At 46.1% G+C, this 21,739-nt stretch overlaps 1 protein-coding gene across 4 annotated transcripts in view; it reads left to right on the top strand.

Moving 5' to 3' along the window:
- Positions 1–21,739, top strand: part of LOC137528712 (class I histocompatibility antigen, F10 alpha chain-like) — a 318,384-nt gene that overhangs the window by 31,100 nt on the left and 265,545 nt on the right. For all 4 annotated transcript variants that reach the window (XM_068250217.1, XM_068250213.1, XM_068250221.1 and 1 more), the window contains exon 2: positions 3,046–3,306. In XM_068250217.1, the coding sequence (XP_068106318.1) occupies positions 3,046–3,306 (261 nt within the window). The remainder of the gene's footprint in view (positions 1–3,045; positions 3,307–21,739) is intronic.

Here is a 21,739-nt window from a genome sequence, read left to right on the forward strand (position 1 = left end):
TGGTCTCCTTTCAAGCAGTCGGCTGCAGCTTTGCTGGATGATAGAAGCGCTGGGAACAGATCTCTGGCAGCCCCAGCCCCCGTCCAGCCCGCTGATCTGTAACCCCTCCCAGAATTGTCAGCATGCAGACCCTCCACTGATAACTTGCTGGCTCTCTGTCATCCCCCACGCTTCATGCTGCTGGCATGGGAAACTTTTATCCTCTGTCCCCACTCACATCGTCATATGCATGCAGCCCTGCTAGTCTCCATCCCTCTCACCATCACTACACTAGCAGAGCTTCCATCCATCCACTCTGCTGCTGAAAGCAGCTTGTCCTGGGAGTTTACAAGTGGTAGAGTGCCACTCGTTATCAGGTAACACACTGTTACAGGGGCACATGAGTAACAGGCAATGTTTTGGGGATGTGGAAGGAAACCAGGGTTCCTGAAGGAAACCCACACAGACATGGGGAGAACATACAAACTCCATGCAGATAATGCTCTGGCTGGGATTCGAACCGTGGACCCAGTACTACAAGGCAAGCACTAACCACTACGCCACCAAGCTGCAAACTAAGCAATTTTTTTTGTCAGATTGACAATCGACTTGATTATCTCTGACAGGTCTGATCGTATTTGTATAGAAGTGATTGGAAAGTCAATCAAAACTATGATTGGAAATCAGATCAGACCTGTCAGAAATAATTGATTCGACCATCAATCTGACCAAAAATGTCATCATGTGTACCAGGCATCAGCATAAAATAGTGACATTTATTGACTACTCAAAAAACAGGAGTCACTAGAAAAAGAGTATATGTACATGTTTTTCCATTGGCATACAATACACTATCTGAATATAAGGTCAGACAGAAAGTTGTTCAAACTTAAAGGACTTCTGAACTGAGAGAGGTATATGGAGGCTGCCACATTTATTTCCTTTTAAATAATACCAGTTACCTGGCAGTCCTGCTGATCTCTCTGGTTGCAGTATTGTCTTTATCGCTCACCTCAAACATGCATCCAGTCTGACTTCAGTCAGAAACATCTGATCTGCATGCTTGTTCAGGGTCTGTGGCTAAAAGTATTAGAGGCAGGGGATCGACAGGACAGCCAGGCAATGTGCATTGTTTAAAAGGAAACATATATGTCAGCTTCCATATCCCTTTTAGTTCAGGTCTGAACTCACTTGGTACATTGGTCACCTGGCTCTCCACAATAGTATAGAGCTCCCAGCAAAACACTTCAATTATTTGGGCACCTTTTACCTGGCTAACCTATGCTGGGGTAAACTATTCCAGGCTACCTATACCTGGAATTACCCACCGTGGCATACTTAGTATGCCGCACTCGCTTCATTCCCTTTTTGGGGGTTGGGGAGAGGGGGTGCCACTCAATACCTAGCACCGGGTGTCAAATGCCTTAGGTACGCCACTGGTCACACCTAGCCTGGATAACAGTACTTGTAAAACAGCAGGGGTTGAGCTTCTGAACAATGGCAGCCCTTGCAGATATTTGAAGCCAAGAGCTGCTTGGATCCCTTTAAGGCCAAGCTGCAGGGCCGCACAACACAGCACACGAGTGATTCCAACCCTCCCTTTTCCCCCCACCAACAGAGCTCTCTGTGATTGCTCCACAGTTGTGTTTTTTTTTTTTTTTTTAGAAATATTTATTTTTTAATAAAAATGGCTTTTTTTTATTTGGCTTCCCCTGCTTCCTCCCTCCCCCCGCCAGCCAATCAGGGTGATCAGCTGTCATAGGCTGAATAGAGTACTGGTTAAGGGCTCTGCCTTTGACATGGGAGACCAGGGTTCGAATCCTGGCTAAGTCAAGTACCTATTCAGTAGGGAGTTCAAGGCAAGACTCCCTAACACTGCAGGGTGGCCTCCTGAGCGCGTCCCAGTGGCTGCAGCTCTTGAGCGCTTTGAGTCCGACAGGAGAAAAGCGCTATATAAATGTTCGGATTATTATTATTATTATTATTATGACAGCAGATCACTGCCCAGACTATGGAGGGGACAGCCGTGTCACACGGCTGTCCCCAGTACAGTGCTGCTGCCGATCGCATGCGCTGTACATGTAAATAGATGGTGATTACACAGTCTAACAGTCTTCCGAGAGACTGAAGGCGGGGAGGAGCTCCGCCCCCCCAAGCAGGAGATGCGCGCGCAGCCTGCACGCGATCTCATGCAGTAGCCGGCTCCAGGGCCTGACGCCAATTGGCATTAGGCGATCCTGGGGCTGCCGCCGCGGCCACGCCCACTGGCGTGGAGCGGTCGTAGAGTAGTTAAGGTTCCCTTTAACTACTTTAGCCTTTTGGAAGTTGCTACTACATCCAAAAGGCTGCAGCTGTGCTGCTGTGCAATTGCGCGCACACCCACGTGCTCCCCTGACGGTGCCGTTAGCTTAGAGATCAATGAATGGGAACATAGTGTGCTCACTACGGGACTATTCATTTTTTTTTGCGATTGCACGCGGAAAAATCACTGAACAGTGCGGCAATTTTGTGGCGATCACGTTTAGCGCTTCTATAGCACTGAAACGCAATTGACCGGGGAAATCGCCTGAAAATGGTGCAGGCGACGCGTTTGCATTTGGCGGTTTTGACCGTTTTTGGCCGATTTGCGGCGATTAGGGTTTCATTACGCTAGTGGTTTTAAAAAGTGCTAGCGTTTGAGCGTTTTGCCGAAATCGCGGCAAAACGCTCTAGTGTGAATGGGGCCTTAAGAAGGGAAATCACACCAAGCATTGCTTTTTAGTAGGAGGTCTTTTCAATCTCTTTTGGCCCCCTATACTTTCCTAGGGGTTTGGGTCACCCTGAGCTGCTCCATTACTCTGTTTGTCATGTTAGATGAGACTCGGTCACTCAGCATTGGGGGAGGCATCAGTACTTCTATCTCCCTCCAGGAATGTTACTTTTACATGGCAGGATCACTATATGGACAATAGTGTGTATCGGGACAGAGTGTCATCTTGATAAATATGATTTATATGAGTTTAAGTTTATCAGAAAGCTGTGACATGTAACTACAGATGTCTGACACTCTCTCTCCCTCTCCCTCAGACAGTCACTCTCTGCGGTATTATTACACAACAATCTCAGCTCCAGGATCCGGGCTGCCTGTGTACTCTATAGTGGGATATGTGGATGATCGGGAGATAGAGAATTATAACAGTGACACCCGCAAGTATCTGCCCAAGACTGAGTGGATGAAGAAACTGGAGCCGGAATACTGGGAGAGGAACACACAGATAGCACAAGTCACTGAGCCTGTTATGAAGAACAATGTGCGGGTAGCGATGCAGCGCTTCAACCAGACTGGAGGTGAGACAATTCTTACAAGTATATATTTATTTCCTATATCACATACAGATAACACACCAGACACATTACAGACAGTCTATAAAGTAAAGGCTGATGGCGCTGGTGTTTTGTATGGCTAATGTAATACTTTAATTGGTATACATCTTAAAACACATATTGCTTAAAACATATATAAAACGTTGGCATAAGATCCTGTTGGAATACGGTATATCAGCAGGAGATGATGTACAGATAAATGGTCTTGTCATCCAGGAGCTAGCTTGGGTGTGTTTAGATGTGCTGCAGGTAGTTCCATTTTATGCAGATCATACACATCGGAAGATCATCACAGTTAGATTACAGGTGCGCTTGATATTACACATTAAAGGGGCACTATGGCGAAAATGATGCTGTTCCCTTATCCCCAGCATCAATTGTTTAATATTAACAGCATAATTTTCTCCATAGAGCATGTGTTTAAAATATACCTCCTATGCCAGAAACCTACTAGGAGCGATGTCTAATCGCTAGTGATTTGAAAAAGCTCCTGTGTAACATCTGCGGCTGCGGGCACGCAGGGTGTCTCCGCAGCCGCCTCGGTTCCCTGTTCAGAGGTGTTTTCCGTTCCGTCGGCGTCTAGCACGCTGAGGACGGAATTGTCATTAACACATAGGGTTGCTGTATCGCACGGGGCCGCGCGTAGACAGGACCTTTATGCTGGGAGGAGGCGCGTCAGCTGACCCGCTGGTCGCCTGACGTCAGAGGGGACTCACGCCGCTTTGGATTGGTTAATCATTGGTGGGCACGGCTGTAGGTCTCCTCTGCTTCTTAAGCCCTCTCTGCTCACTCGCAACCTGTCTGCAGTTGCGAATACATACGTGTTAGCGCTCAGACCTTAGACTAGTATCCGGTGTGCTTTGATCTGGGAGGAAACCAGGGATTTCACACAAGACTAGGATTATTATATTACTGTATATTTGATATTCTGTGTATGACTCTGGCTATCTCTGACTCTGCTCTTGCTTATTGATTCTGTACCTCTGCCCATCTGATCTAGTTGCTGAAACACTGCCTGCATACTTACTACTCTCTTGCCTACTGATTCTGTACTGTATCTGTCTCTCAGTTGCCGAACCTAGCCTCACTAGTGGGCCCTTGCCACTGGTGAGGTGTTCTAATAGTACCCACCAGCTCATCTGGGGAGGTTCTGCCAAACTAGTCACTGTGTTCTAATAGTACCCACCAGCTCCTCTGGTGAGGTTCTGCCAAACTAGTCAGAAACTGTGTTCTAATAGTACCCACCAGCTCCTCTGGTGAGGTTCTGCCAAACTAGTCAGTAACTGTGTTCTAATAGTACCCACCAGCTCCTCTGGTGAGGTTCTGCCAAACTAGTCAGTAACTGTGTTCTAATAGTACCCACCAGCTCCTCTGGTGAGGTTCTGCCAAACTAGCCAGTCACTGTGTTCTAATAGTACCCACCAGCTCCTCTGGGGAGGTTCTATCTATCTATCCGATACTGTGTATGATAGTCCCACCAGCTCCTCTGGTGAGGCCTAGTTATTCTACTCTGTTACTGTTGCACCAAGCAGTATACACTATTGCATTATCCTGTTAAGCTATACTTGCATTATTGGTGATTCTGCAGATCACCACATAATCAGGTATAGTGTCTGTATTATTGGTGATTCTGCAGATCACACATAATCAGACATCTGTGTTGCTACACCAATCGTTACATCCTGCTAATGCAATGCTATGGGGGATTTTTATAAAATCACATCCCTAAAGTGGGATCACACCCATAGCATTACATTAGCAAGAGTTTTCAAATCACAAAATGCTCAGAAAATTGCTCCTAGTGGGTTTCTGGCCTAACAGCACTTCTGGGCTGTACAGGTCTGGCCTGTGTAATTACATCAGCTGGTTCTGACAGGGACTGGCTGTTATCTTCTCTCTGATCACTGTGGTCAGCCTTCTGTGTCTCCTCTTGCAGCGCTGATTTATTACACTCACACACTGCAGACTTCTCACAGCTGAAAAGTAACTATATATACAGGTTCTATTCCTGCCAGATTCACACTATTTAGAGGCTGTTTATTTAGGTACATCAGAAGTCTGCAACAACACAGTGAGTGAGCTGAGTAATAAATCAGCTCTGCCCGAGAAACCTAATGGTGCCCATACATGGTACCGTTTTTTTTTTTCAATTAGATAATTTCATTTGATTATTCCGTTGAATTTAAAGATTTTTCCAACATGTTAGATCAGATTTCTATTGAAAAAATGGGATAATCTATTCTATTTTCTTGATCGAAAAAAAGACTCTTTTCAATTTGATCGTTTTGGTGGAATAAACTGAAAAATTGAATGTTTTTATTGTACCGTGTATGGGCACCATAAGGCAGAGAGCAGATACCAGACAGTTCCTGTCGGATCCCCCATCAGAACCAGAAGTGCTGTTAGGTATTACATCAGATCATAGCATAGCAGGTACCTGGTTTAAAAGTGAAGCATAATTCATGCATAACACAAACACTCATGAACAACCCAATGCTCATAAAAAAAATAAATAGAATATTAAAAACTACATATAAAATATATGGTACAGGAGTCCCCAATCAAAATTGAAAAATTGTTCTATACTAAAGCTGGCAAACACTTTGAGAGAAATGAAAGCATATTGAAGGGTCTCTGTACTGATATCGCTGGAAGTTTGTGCAGGTGCTCCTAGCTGGTCAGTGTGCTATTGTCTCTTTAAGCACATTGTCTACCACATTACAGACAGTCCCCTACTTACAAACAACATGCGTTACAACATTTTATACACACACAATTGTCTTCATGCACAAGATGTCCTGCACTGTATTGTTGTTACAGGTTCCAGTGTTGGATAAACTGCTGTAACTAGTTGAAAACACATTGAAAATAACCCAACCAAAAAACCTTGTTTATGATATATGTCCAATTCCAGAGCTGTCAGAAAGTAAATCTCGCTATGTATAACACATGGCTCCATTTGCAGACCAGTTAAGCTTAACGAACATTCCTTTAGAGTGGAACCTGTATGTAAGTCAAGGTCGCTTGGATATACTAATGCTCCCCCCCCCCCCCCAAAAAAAAATAAAACCACACACTTATGAATATGAACCATGTGACATATGAGGTGGATGCTTAATACAGGGAGTCCCCAAGATACAAAACAACCCACCAATCGCATTTCGTTGCACACCTCTTTCCTGCATTCCGCCAGGTTAACGTGTAAATGCAGAGTATAGCACAGCAGAAGCTGTGCTCCGCTGGAATCCAGTGATGTGCCTCCATCTGTCAGCTCACCACACACCCTAGTGCCCAGCATCTCCTACCGCATGTAGCGTCATTACATGAGGGAGGCACAGGGGGACAGAAGGAGTCACAAAGGGTACATAAGGAGGCACAGGGCAACTAAAGGAGGCATATGGGTGGGGGAGAGGCAGAAGGAGGGACAGAAGGAGGCACAGGAGGACTAAAGGAGGCACAAAGGGGGGCAGAAGGAGGTATAGAAGGACAGACGGAAGAGCAGGAGGACAGAAGGAGGGACAGGGGACAGAAGGAGGCAGAAAAGAGGACAGGAGGCACTGAGGGACAGAAGGATGCACAGGGGACAGAAGTGGCACAGAGACTGGAGGAGGCACATGGCACAAGGCCAACAGAAGAGGCACAAAGAGGGTCATAAGGAAGTACGGGGTGGGGGTGTATGGAGAGGTGACACAGAGGGACACAGTGGAGGCTGCCTGCAACTCACACTATCCGGACCTTGTAATGTCTGCTCTCCGGGGACCTGCGATGCTGCTGCTCCTCAGGACTTAGAACTTCCTGTTTCTGCCCACACACGCAGCAGAAGTAGGTGATAGAACACCCATGAGGGCAGGGCTTAGTCAGGGGTGGGGCTTCATTCAGGAGGCAGAGCCCTATCCAAGGTCATGGGGGGCCCAGGACCAATGGCACTCTAGGCAGTGGCCTGGAATGCCTTTGCCTGAAAACGGCCACAGCCTGGAAATATAAAGAGCTACAAAATGTTAGATTGGCCTCCTCACTTTTGTGTTCTACACTTTTAACAATCAGACTGGCCTCTTTAATGTCTCTTTAGTTCCTATTTCTTTTTATGTCTTTTACTTACTTTTTGCAGAATAAAAAAGTTGTCTCTCCCCCACCTCCGCTTTGCCCTCTTCAATCCCCACAAAGCATTTATCCTCAGGGAACTCTGCTTACATTCTCCCTCATCTCCAATCTGCCCAGAGTCACTTTAAACTGAAAGGATCCATAAGGCAGGGAACACACTTGTAGATTTGGGCCAGTGTTGCCCCGCATGGCAGATTACACACTACAGCACCGGCCATTAAACTCAGTGGTCTGCCTGGGAATCAAACGTCTTCACATTTGTGCGCATTCCAGGTTCACATCTCCCCCATAAAATGGGACCGCATTCTGCTTCTTTCCGCATTAGCTGCACATTCATAATTACAAAGTGTTCCATCACATCTGAGAAATCATAAACAAATGCAGAAAATCACGTGTGTGAAACACGAGCACAGAACGGAGGCCCAGGAATCATGGGGGAAGTGCACTGTCAAGCAAATCTCCTGACTCAGGGCTCGTTCACACTAGAGGCATTTTTGACATTTTTTTAAGTGCTGGCGATTTTCAAAATCGCCCTGAAAGCGCTTGTGAAATGATTCTCTATCAGAAAGTTTGTTTCCGATACGCTCAGAGAAGCGATACATGGGCCATTTTTGAGGCGACTCCGCCTCAATGGAAGGTATAGGAAAATGCAAAACGCTCACAAAATTGCTTTGTGCAGCGATTGCAAGAGCGTTTTTAAGAATAAATACATTGTATACATTCTTTTTTGGATCAAAGAATTCACTTCCTGACTGACGTCAGGAAGTGAACAAACGCAATCGCTCTGCAAAAGCGCTTAGAAAAGCACTTAAAGAGGAGCTGTTAGGTATAAGGTCTCAGAGAAAAAAAACACATATATCAGTAGCTAAAGATTGGCTGTACTTACATTACATATGCATTTCACTGTCCATGTTTGGATTTCACAGAATTTGTATATAGTATTTGCAGAGAATGATGCTCCTGACAGCTCATGGCAGGTTCCATGTTTGTCTGTCTCCTATGAAGCCAAATGTGTCATCATGTCCTGCCTGCTTCCACTCACAAAAAAGATCGTAATGATAACACTACTGTGCAGTGAATATTAATTAGCCATGTGGCTAGGAACAATAGCGGACTCCTGCAGTGTACTCTGCCTGGAGATTTATCAGTGCTGTGAGCTGCTGTTGTAACTTGACCCTGTAACTTCTCACTAGCAGCCGAGGGGAGGGCCCCAGAATGCTTTGCTGTATGGTATGCAGCCTCTCATCCTTTTTAAGGGCTTGGGAATACAGAGCCTTGCTGTCAGCACACATCAAAGTAAGAGAGATTTTTAACTTCAGTATCGCCTTTTTAGCTTCCTTCTAAACTGTTTAACACAGGAGAAAAGAGGTTTAAATGAGCTTTTGCAGCCTGACAGTTACTCTTTAACAAAATGTCCAACACATGGCAATTGGAAAACAAAAATGCGTCAAAAATCGGCGAGTGCAATCAGAGCGCAATGTCTGTGAACGACGCCTAAAGGTTCTTAGCTGAGCATCTGATAACATTTGGAGGATAAACGGTTTCTATTTCTTGATAAAAATGTGTGTGCCTCTTTCCTTATGTAATAACGCCTCCAATTTCTGTAGGACCATGAGGTGACCAATTTTATCCTGTACATATAGTGAGGGCTGTAGGGTAAAGCTGGCCATACACAATTAGATGCCACCCAATGTGGCAAACAGATCGATCCTTCAGAGAATCTGATCAGAGAGTGATTAAGTTCCCCCTAAACACTGTACACACATTTTCCATACATTTCACCTTGAATTCCATTGAAAATTTATTAAACCGCAGCGGTCTGATACAGTGCAATGCTATGGGCCTTTGTTCTACCGCTGCTCCCCCAAGAAAGTCTGATTGCCATAAGATTTTACACTTATCCGATTGTAATTTTGATCGATTTTTGCTGCAAAGCGATCAAAATGATGATCAGTTGAGCTATAGATTTTGCCAAATTTGTTCAGAATGATCAAACTTGTCGGCAATAATTGGAGCATGTGTGACCACCTTACATCCGTCTATTGAAGATTGCTACCAGTGTCGGACTGGGAGCTGGTAAAGCTGAGGAAATCCACTTGCTGGCCAAGCAACAGTAATCAGGTGTTGCTGCTCACAGTGAAGACTTACTGCAGGTTTCTATTGGGAGTGATAACGCAGGGTTACTGCTGCTTGGCCAGCAGGTGGATTTCCTCAGTTTTTCCACCTCCCAGCCCGACACTGATTGCTACTACAGTAGAAGATTGCTTTGCATGCTGCCAGTAGAATAAATTAGATTATAGGGTTCCATACCACCTCAGCAGTGCCAAAGGCTGATCACCTCCATGCCACACCCCACATCCTGGGCTTCCACAACACCTCAGCAGTGCCACAGGCTGATCACCTCCATGCCACACCCCAACATCCTGGGCTTCCACAACACCTCAGCAGTGCCACAGGCTGATCACCTCCATGCCACACCCCAACATCCTGGGCTTCCACAACACCTCAGCAGTGCCACAGGCTGATCACATCCATGCCACACCCCAACATCCTGGGCTTCCACAACACCTCAGCAGTGCCACAGGCTGATCTCCTCCATGCCACACCCCACATCCTGGGCTTCCACAACACCTTAGCAGCAGGCATGGGCTGAAATTCGGCTTCGGGTGATCCGGATAGTTACTATCCGGATTTCACCCAGTAATGCTGGGCAAGGGGGTCAATCTTACCTGTCTGACGTCTTCTTCACTCGTCCCTCGGCACCTCCCACAATGCGGTCCATGCGGCGTCATGTGACTACAAACACTTCCTCCTTCAACCCGGAAGGAGGAAGTGTTTGTAATCACATGACGGCGGATTGGACCGCATCATGGGAGGCGCCGAGGGATGAGCGAAGAAGATGTCAGACAGGTAAGATTGACCACCTCCCGCCCAGCATTACTGGGTGAAATCCGGATAGTAACTATCTGGATCACACGAAGCCGAATTTCAGCCCATGCCTGCTCAGCAGTGCCACAGGCTGATCGCCTCCATGCCACACCCCAACATCCTGCGCTTCCACAACACCTCAGCAGTGCCACAGGCTGATCACCTCCATGCCACACCCCAACATCCTGGGCTTCCACAACACCTCAGCAGTGCCAAAGGCTGATCTCCATGCCACACCCCAACATCCTGCGCTTCCACAACACCTCAGCAGTGCCACAGGCTGATCACCTCCATGCCACACCCCAACATCCTGCGCTTCCACAACACCTCAGCAGTGCCACAGGCTGATCTCCTTAATTTATTATTTAGGGGTTTTATTACTTGTAGCCCATAATTAGCAATATGAAAAGAAACAATTGCTAGAATATGTCACTTTGTGTTATGAATCTATAAAATACACAAGTTTCACTTTATGAGTCAAAATACTAAAATAAATAACATTTTAGATGCTACTCGAATTTTTTGAGATGTACATATATGTTTTGTATTGATGTTGGTATTTTTTCTCCATTTACATAATGAAAATTCACATACAATTCATCACAGTTGAACTAGTGCTCGTTTTTTAAAGTGTAATCATCTCCCCTTGAAGAATCGTCAGCACGACCCTGCTAGACACTCCCCTGGGCGGAGCAGGAACTCTGCACAGGAATCATCAGATGCTGAGGTCTTAAGGTGGCCACTAACAGTCCAGTTTCTAGCAAAAAATCAATTAAGCGATAACTGTTATCAGATTGAATGGAACCAAAATTTAAAATTTCTTGTCGGTTTTTATGAATAGGAAGCACAGATGGGTTCATTGATGGTGTAGTGAACAATGTATTAAAATATTTAACTTCTGATCAGAATTATCTGATCGCTCAAACGATTTTTCACTAGAAATTGGATTGTTAGACTGTGAGAAAACACGGAAAAGCCGCCGCCAATACTCAGAGTGTGGTGGCTGACTCCGCGTTCAACATGACAGCTGGCGCGCAGTCGGAGCGCGGAGAAACCGCCGCATGCTCTAACAGCGGGGCGGCGGTTTCCGCGTCCAATGCGGCAAGTTGCGCGCATGGGCCTGCTCCTCTCAGTAATGCGGAATGCGGAGAAAACACCACACGCACTGACAAGGGTGCGGCAGATTCCGCATCCAACACAGCAGAGACATTGCAAGACATGACTGGTGTGGCTGGGACTGATAGTCCACATTGGTTTAGGAGGACGCGCGCGCAGAGAGGCAGGGCCTTTATGGCAGTCAGAAGAGGGTCAGCTGACCAAGCCGGTCAGCTGACAAATCCACTAACCCTCATTGGTCCAGCACTTAGGGGTGGCGCTGGAGAGCGCTAGTGTATATATACTGGGTGCTGGTCATTCATCTGGTGTCTGGCGTTGCGATCACTACGTGGTAGCACTCAGACCTTGTCAGTATCTGTGTTATTAGACAGTTTCCAAGGTGTTGATGATCACGGAGCTCACACCTTAGTCTAGGAACTCTGTTATTATCTGTATTATTATCTAGACCAGTTTCAAAGGTGTTGATGACCAAGGAACTCACACCTTAGTCTAGGAATTCAGTACCATCTGTATCATTGTTATTCTCTAGTCTAGTTCCTGGAGTGTGAGAATCTTGGAGCTCACACTCAAGCTTAGATATTGTTGATTATTTGTTATGACCTTCTGCTTTCCTGACCATTCTTCTGATCTCTGATTCTGTACCTTTGTCATTCTGATACCCTGTTGCCAAACTCTGCTAGACTCTGGTATCTGCATCTGTCTCCTGTCTCTGTACTGTATCTGTCCGTGTGTTTACGACTTGGCTTGTCCGACCTCGAGAACTATCTCTCCTGTTAGGAGATAGTTCATCAGATCTGGTAGTGACACTGCCCATTGGTGTCACTCACGTTCAGTCCTTCCCATTTCCCTCAGCCTGGCTCCGCCCCTTGGGGAGCATCGTACCTGGGGAAGGAATCTGATCCAAAGCAGTATCTGATACTGTCTAGCACTCACGGGTGCTTTCCTCAAAGTATTACTGTTGCTCCTAACACTCTCATCTCTCAGGTGTCCAGAGGTTAGTAGATATATCTGATTATCGGTGATACTGCAGATCATCAATAATCGGGTATATATCTGTATTCTCGGTGATACTGCAGATCACCGGTAATTAGATCCTCTCTGTGTTACACCGATCGTTACATAGACCTTTAGGGTGCATACACACATTCTATTTTGATTGCTTGGCTAATCACTGTCCAATTTTCCCACCTCTATGTAGTATGAGGGTCTACATAATTTGAATGCAATGAAGAGGTTCGGGGCAAACGCAGGATTTTTAAGCGGGGGATTCCTGAAAGGTCCAGAAGTACTTATGTCCCCGAGTGCTTCCAAATACGGGTATATATCTGTATTCTCTGTGATACTGCAGATCACCGGTAATCAGATCCTCTCTGTGTTACACCGATCGTTACAGAACGCCAGACCCAAAAATGCAAATGGACGCACACACTGACCGTCTGGGCGCACTTACCACTTGGACTCTATCAACCAAGTGCTAGGTAATCACAAAGCTATGATTGACGCTTTGTCCGGTTCTTTACGAACTCTACAGACGGCAGTGGACGAGGTGCGATCCCCTCCTAGCACAGACATTCGCATGCCTGTACCTGAAAAGTTTTCTGGTCACAGATCTGACTTTCGGAATTTTAGGAATAGAGTGTTGTCATACTTTGAGTTGAGATCTAGATCTTCAGGAACCATGACCCAAAGGGTCACGTTTATTAAAACTTTGTTATCAGGCGATTCCCAGACCTGGGCATACAATTTACCCGCTGGGGATGTAGCTCTAACCTCTGTAGACAAATTCTTTAAGGCTATGGCAGTAATTTACGACGATCCAGACATTGCCTCGACTGCTGAGCGGAAGCTCAAGTTGTTGCGTCAAGGCAAAAGTCCGGTCGAAGAATATGCTGCCGAATTTAGGAGGTGGTCAGTTTCAGCCTGGTGGGACACCTATGCACTCTTAGATTGTTTCTTATCAGGGTTATCAGATGAAGTCTCTGATCTCATGTTAAGTCAGCCCGAGCCCAAAACCATCGATGAGGCCATTTCATCAGCAATCAGGATAGATCATAGATTACGTTATCAACGGCAGACTCGAGGTAGAAACAACGTTAAAATGGTGTCCTACGCTACGCCTCCTGTGACTCCACCTCCTCCAGTTTCGCCTCCACCTGAGCCAATGCAGATTGGTCGGTCAAAACTGTCCCAGATGGAGCGGAGACGCAGGATTTCTGAACAGTTGTGTCTTTACTGTGCAGAGGGGGGTCATAGATTACGAAATTGCCCTAAAAAGTCGGGAAACGCCAATGCCTAGGAGTAGTTGAGGGTAATACCCTAGGTGTACAGCTCTTACCCTCAGAGGATAAGCGGTTACTTCTTCCTTGTATGATTACATGGGAAAATAAATCTGAAGTCTCTGAGGCCTTCATTGATTCAGGCTCAGCGGCTAATTTTATAGATTACGAATTTGCTAAGAAATTAGGTATTCCGCTCACCCCGGTAAAACCACCTCTACAGGTTACGGCAGTGGACGATTCCCCCCTGCAGCGTAGCCGTCCTCTGTCTCAGACACCAGAGGTAGAAGTCACTATAGGGGTGCTGCATAAAGAAAAGTTGCAGTTTTTTGTTTTACGCATGACAACCTCCACAATCATCCTTGGCATGCCGTGGTTACACCTTCACTCCCCTCAGATAAATTGGGCTACCGGTCAGCTAACGAGCTGGTCAGCCCACTGTTTTCATCATTGTTTGGTGAAGGTGGCCTTAGGCCAAACCAGGATTCATGTGGAAGGTGTTCCGGAACAATATGCGGAGTTTTCGGACGTGTTTTGTCCCAAAGCTGCCGATGAATTACCTCCACATCGCCCTTTTGATTGCCCGATTGATCTCCGATCAGGTTGTATGTCTCCTAGAGGTCATCTCTACAATTTGTCTGGGCCAGAAAAGGTGGCCATGCAAGAGTATATCCGTGAAAACTTAGCTAAGGGTTTCATTCGTCCTTCCCGGTTGCCTGCCGGAGCAGGGGTTTTTTTTGTTAAAAAAAAGGACGGAGGCCTTTGGCCATGCATTGATTACCGGGGACTGAATAAAATCACAGTTAAAAATTGTTATCCGTTACCTTTGATAGACGATTTATTCACTCAAATCACCAATGCTAAGATTTTTTCAAAACTAGATTTGCGAGGTGCATACAATCTGGTGCGGATCAGAGAGGGCGATGAATGGAAGACGGCCTTTAACACACCCGACGGGCATTACGAGTATCTGGTGATGCCCTTCGGGTTGTGTAACTCTCCGGGCCGTCTTCCAGGAACTCATTAATGAAGTTTTCAGGGAGGTGTTGGGTAGATTTGTCCTAATATACCTGGACGATATATTGATCTTCTCAGACAATCTCTCTGAGCACAGGGATCATGTCAGATTCGTGTTACATAAGCTCAGACAAAACAGGCTTTATGCTAAGTTGGAGAAATGCATTTTTGAGGTGACATCTGTCGCTTTTTTGGGATACATAATTTCCACCTCGGGCCTTTCTATGGATCCCGCCAAAGTCTCTGCTGTCTTGGAATGGCCCCAACCAGTAGGACTTAAGTCTCTTCAGAGATTTCTAGGGTTTGCGAATTACTATAGAAGGTTCATAAAGGGGTACTCTACAGTCATAGCACCCCTCACCAGTCTCACGAAAAAAGGGGCAGATACCAACCATTGGTCCCCTGAGGCACTGGCCGCTTTCTCCACTTTGAAAGAACTGTTTTGCTCTGCACCCATATTGAGACACGTAGACACCTCTTTCCCTTTCATTGTAGAGGTTGACGCCTCAGAGGTTGGAGTAGGGGCTGTGCTGTCTCAACGCTCTGGGTTGCAGGGAAGATTGCACCCGTGTGCCTATTTCTCTCGGAGGTTTTCTCCAGCAGAGAAAAACTACGATATATGCAACAGGGAGCTTCTAGCCATTAAGTTAGCCTTTGAAGAATGGCGTCATTGGTTAGAAGGAGCAGAACATACGATTACAGTCTTCACTGATCACAAAAATTTGGAGTACATTGAGGGGGCTAAGAGATTGAGTCCCCGTCAGGCTCGGTGGTCACTGTTTTTCTCGAGATTTAGATTTGTAATTACGTACACTCCAGGTAGTAAAAACATTAAGGCGGATGCCTTGTCCAGATGTTTTGAGCCGGAGACAGCACAGCCCTCAGAACCGGAAACCATTGTTCCACAGAAGGTGGTACTGGGAGCCACAGAAACCTGGAAAGACTGGACGGAGACTTTAGGTCCCTTCCAACAGGATGTCCCTGAGGGAAAGCCTGAAGGGGTTATGTTTGTGCCACTGCCCTTTCGTCTCCAGGTTTTGCAGATGTTTCACTCACACAAGAATGCTGGGCATCCAGGGGCCGCCAGAACGCAAGACTTGGTTGCTAGATGTGCTTGGTGGCCTTCCCTGGCAACAGACTGCAAGGAGTATGTCAGAGAGTGTGCAGTATGTGCTAAAAGCAAACCCTCCCGTCTGGCACCTGTGGGAACGTTGCAGCCTTTGCCCACCCCGAGTGAACCATGGACCCATTTGTCCATGGATTTTGTAGGTGAGCTTCCTAGGTCTGAAGGCATGTCGGTCATTTGGGTGGTAGTTGACCGTTTCAGTAATATGGCCCATTTTGTGCCCTTGAAAGGACTCCCCTCGGCCCAGGAATTGGCCGATCTTTTCATCATCCATGTTTTCCGACTTCATGGCATTCCAGAAAACATAGTGTCAGATCAGGGAGTCCAATTTGTCTCTAGGTTTTGGAGGGCATTTTGCCATCAAATGGGCATGGAACTGTCATTTTCCGTCGGGATACCACCCACAGACCAATGGTCAGACGGAGAGGGTTAATCAGTCATTGGAGCAGTTTTTGAGGTGTTATGTTGCAGAGGCGCAAACTGATTGGGTCAAGTTCTTGCCATATGCAGAATTTGCGCACAATAATTTTAAAAGCTCTTCCTCTGGGTTCTCTCCGTTTCAGGTGGTAACTGGAAAGTTGCCCAAGTTTTCCTCATTGCCAGTAGCCTCCACTCCGTTTCCAGCTCTGGAGGCTTGGCAAGAGTCGTTCAAAGCCATTTGGGGGATCGTGAAAAGCAATTTGGAAAAGGCTTTTCAAAGTCAGAAAGGTCAAGCTAACAAGAAACGGTCCTTAGAGTGGAAGTTCCGACCAGGAGACCTGGTTTGGGTCTCCACACGCCATTTGACCCTGAAACAACCCTCGGCCAAGTTAGGTCCCAGGTTTGTGGGACCTTTTTCTGTGACCAGGAAGATCAACAATGTTACTTATGCCATCGATCTTCCTGCTAGCATGCGTGGTGTAAGATCTTTTCATGTATCTCTGCTTAAGCCAGCAGTCCATGTGGGTACCAATCCTCCTCCTCCTGTGATGGTAGACGACCAACCTGAGTATGAAGTAGAAAAAATTTTAGATTCACGAGTAGTGCAGAACTCACTACAGTATCTGGTGCATTGCAAGGGGTATGGTATGGAAGAGACAACATGGGTACCTGAATGTCGCATGCATGCGGACAAATTGAGAAGGGAGTTCCACACTCGATTTCCCGAGAAACCTGGTAGGAGTTGTTCGGAGTCCACTCCTCGGGGGGGGGTACTGTGAGAAAACGCGGAAAAGCCGCCGCCAATACTCAGTGTGGCAGCTGACTCCGCATTCAACATGACAGCTGGCGCGCAGTCGGAGCGCGGAGAAACCGCCGCATGCTCTAACAGCGGGGCGGCGGTTTCCGCGTCCAATGCGGCAAGTTGCGCGCATGGGCCGGCTCCTCTCAGTAATGCGGAGAAAACGCTGCACGCCCTGACAAGGGTGCGGCAGATTCCGCATCCAACACAGCAGAGACATTGCAAGACATGACTGGTGTGGCTGGGACTGATAGTCCACATTGGTGTAGGAGGACGCGCGCGCGCGCGCGCACGCAGAGGGGCAGGGCCTTTATGTAGAGTTGAGCTGAAATTTTCGAAATTTCGCATTACTAAAATTACGCATGCGAAATTTGCGATTACGATGCGAAATTACAGTAGCGTAATTGCCATTAAAATCGTAATTGAAAATACCGTAAGCGTAATTTTCAACGCGTAATTTCGCGTTTCGTTCATGCCGTAATTTCGCATTAAACGCTACCGTAATTTCGCATTAAACCGTAATGCTCCGTATAATATAAAAAAGCCGCCGACTTTAAGGGTTAATAGCAAAGCCCCCTTAAATGCTAAGAGCCTCAAATTTGGAGAATATATTAAGGAGATCAGGAGGAATAAGAGGAAAAAAATTTTTTTCAAAAAGACCTTATAGTTTTTGAGAAAATCGATGTTAAAGTTTCAAAGGAAAAATGTAAACATTTAAAAACCCGCCGACTTTAACGGTTAATAGCAAAGCCTGCTTAAAGTTTAGGAACACCAAATTCCCAGGGTATATTAAGGGGATCAGTGGGAATAAGAGGGAAAATTTTTTTTTCAAAAAGACCTTATAGTTTTTGAGAAAATCGATTTTTAAGTTTCAAGGGCGAAAATGTCTTTTAAATGCGGAAAATGTCAGTTTTTTTTGCACAGGTAACAATAGTGTATTATTTTCATAGATTCCCCCAAGTGGGAAGAGTTTTACTTACTTCGTTCTGAGTGTGGGAAATATAAAAAAAAAACGACGTGGGGTCCCCCCTCCCAGACCTCTTTAACCCCTTGTCCCCCATGCAGGCTGGGATAGCCAGAATGCGGAGCACCGGCCGCGTGGGGCTCCGCACCCTGACTATACCAGCCCGCATGGTCCATGGATTGGGGGGTCTCGGAAGGGGAGGGGCAGCCAAGCTTTCCCCTCCCCCTCCGAGCCCTTGTCAAATCCAAGGACAAGGGGCTCTTCTCCACCTCCGATGGGCGGTGGAGGTGGAGGCCGCGATTTCCTGGGGGGGAGGTTCATGGTGGAATCTGGGAGTCCCCTTTAAAAAGGGGTCCCCCAGATGCCCACCCCCCCTCCCAGGAGAAATGAGTATAGAGGTACTTGTACCCCTTACCCATTTCCTTTAAGAGTTAAAAGTAAATAAACACACAGACACTTTGAAAAAGTATTTTAATTGAACAAAAAACATAACCACGAAAAAAGTCCTTTAATATTCTTAATTAACCATTAATACTTACCTGTCCCTTTAAATAAATGATCCCTCGAAATAGCCTCGGAAATGTTCTATCAGTTACAATGTAACAAAGTTATTACAATGTAACAACTTTGTTACATTGTAACTACGCCGCACCCGACGTCACTCACCGCCGCCGCCTCTGCACTGACCCGAGAGCTCTGAGCTATAGCTCAGAGCTCTCTAAAGCATCTTTGTATTTTGGCTCCAAGGAGCCCCATTGGTCCTTAGCAGACCAATGGGGTTCCTTCTGATTTGAAGGAACCTCATTGGTCTGCTAAGGACCAATGGGGCTCCTTGGAGCCAAAATACAAAGATGCTTTAGAGAGCTCTGAGCTATAGCTCAGAGCTCTCGGGTCAGTGCAGAGGCGGCGGCGGCGGCGGCGGTGAGTGACGTCGGGTGCGGCGTAGTTACAATGTAACAAAGTTGTTACATTGTAATAACTTTGTTACATTGTAACTGATAGAACATTTCCGAGGCTATTTCGAGGGATCATTTATTTAAAGGGACAGGTAAGTATTAATGGTTAATTAAGAATATTAAAGGACTTTTTTCGTGGTTATGTTTTTTGTTCAATTAAAATACTTTTTCAAAGTGTCTGTGTGTTTATTTACTTTTAACTCTTAAAGGAAATGGGTAAGGGGTACAACTACCTCTATACTCACTTCTCCTGGGAGGGGGGGTGGGCATCTGGGGGACCCCTTTTTAAAGGGGACTCCCAGATTCCACCATGAACCTCCCCCCCAGGAAATCGCGGCCTCCACCTCCACCGCCCATCGGAGGTGGAGAAGAGCCCCTTGTCCTTGGATTGGACAAGGGCTCGGAGGGGGAGGGGAAAGCTTGGCTGCCCCTCCCCTTCCGAGACCCCCCAATCCATGGACCATGCGGGCTGGTATAGTCAGGGTGCGGAGCCCCACGCGGCCGGTGCTCCGCATTCTGGCTATCCCAGCCTGCATGGGGGACAAGGGGTTAAAGAGGTCTGGGAGGGGGGACCCCACGTCGTTTTTTTTTTATATTTCCCACACTCAGAACGAAGTAAGTAAAACTCTTCCCACTTGGGGGAATCTATGAAAATAATACACTATTGTTACCTGTGCAAAAAAAACTGACATTTTCTGCATTTAAAAGACATTTTCGCCCTTGAAACTTAAAAATCGATTTTCTCAAAAACTATAAGGTCTTTTTGAAAAAAATTTTTTTCCTCTTATTCCCACTGATCCCCTTAATATACCCTGGGAATTTGGTGTTCCTAAACTTTAAGCAGGCTTTGCTATTAACCGTTAAAGTCGGCGGGTTTTTAAATGTTTACATTTTTCCTTTGAAACTTTAACATCGATTTTCTCAAAAACTATAAGGTCTTTTTGAAAAAATTTTTTTTCCTCTTATTCCTCCTGATCTCCTTAATATATTCTCCAAATTTGAGGCTCTTAGCATTTAAGGGGGCTTTGCTATTAACCCTTAAAGTCGGCGGCTTTTTTATATTATACGGAGCGTTATGGTTTAACGCGAAATTACGGTAGCGTTTAAAGCGAAATTACGGCATGATACGACTGTAATGCGAAAATTACGCGAAAATCACGCTTACGCGAAATTTCGCGAAATCCATCTTCATTACTATTATGTACTTACGGCCATAATCGTAATTACACTAATTACGCGAAATTTCGCGAAATCGTAATTAGGTCATTACGCTCATCTCTACCTTTATGGCAGTCAGAAGAGGGTCAGCTGACCAAGCCGGTCAGCTGACAAATCCACTAACCCTCATTGGTCCAGCACTTAGGAGTGGCGCTGGAGAGCGCTAGTGTATATATACTGGGTGCTGGTCATTCATCTGGTGTCTGGCGTTGCGATCACTACGTGGTAGCACTCAGACCTTGTCAGTATCTGTGTTATTAGACAGTTTCCAAGGTGTTGATGATCACGGAGCTCACACCTTAGTCTAGGAACTCTGTTATTATCTGTATTATTATCTAGACCAGTTTCCAAGGTGTTGATGACCAAGGAACTCACACCTTAGTCTAGGAATTCAGTACCATCTGTATCATTGTTATTCTCTAGTCTAGTTCCTGGAGTGTGAGAATCTTGGAGCTCACACTCAAGCTTAGATATTGTTGATTATTTGTTATGACCTTCTGCTTTCCTGACCATTCTTCTGATCTCTGATTCTGTACCTTTGTCATTCTGATACCCTGTTGCCAAACTCTGCTAGACTCTGGTATCTGCATCTGTCTCCTGTCTCTGTACTGTATCTGTCCGTGTGTTTACGACCTGGCTTGTCCGACCTCGAGAACTATCTCTCCTGTTAGGAGATAGTTCATCAGATCTGGTAGTGACACTGCCCATTGGTGTCACTCACGTTCAGTCCTTCCCATTTCCCTCAGCCTGGCTCCGCCCCTTGGGGAGCATCGTACCTGGGGAAGGAATCTGATCCAAAGCAGTATCTGATACTGTCTAGCACTCACGGGTGCTTTCCTCAAAGTATTACTGTTGCTCCTAACACTCTCATCTCTCAGGTGTCCAGAGGTTAGTAGATATATCTGATTATCGGTGATACTGCAGATCATCAATAATCGGGTATATATCTGTATTCTCGGTGATACTGCAGATCACCGGTAATTAGATCCTCTCTGTGTTACACCGATCGTTACATAGACCTTTAGGGTGCATACACACATTCTATTTTGATTGCTTGGCTAATCACTGTCCAATTTTCCCACCTCTATGTAGTATGAGGGTCTACATAATTTGAATGCAATGAAGAGGTTCGGGGCAAACGCAGGATTTTTAAGCGGGGGATTCCTGAAAGGTCCAGAAGTACTTATGTCCCCGAGTGCTTCCAAATACAGGTAGCTCCATACTGTCCATGCACAAAAGTGCGCTGGCATATTACGGGCGTCCAGTAAAGGGCCGGTTCACACGAACGTCTGCCATCGTTATTTTCTGTCGTTTAAACGACGCGTTTTAACCGCTCGTAATAGTTTTCTATGAGACTGTTTATGTTAGTATCGTCTGTCAGCGGTTTTGGTAGTTTTTTTCAGCGTCGAGGTTGATGACGTTCTTTCGGACGCCTCATGAGACTTCTATTGGCGGCTGCGTTTGGCAAACGTCAGC

The sequence above is a fragment of the Hyperolius riggenbachi genome, chromosome 8, assembly GCF_040937935.1.
Source record: "Hyperolius riggenbachi isolate aHypRig1 chromosome 8, aHypRig1.pri, whole genome shotgun sequence".
Lineage (NCBI taxonomy): Eukaryota > Metazoa > Chordata > Amphibia > Anura > Hyperoliidae > Hyperolius > Hyperolius riggenbachi.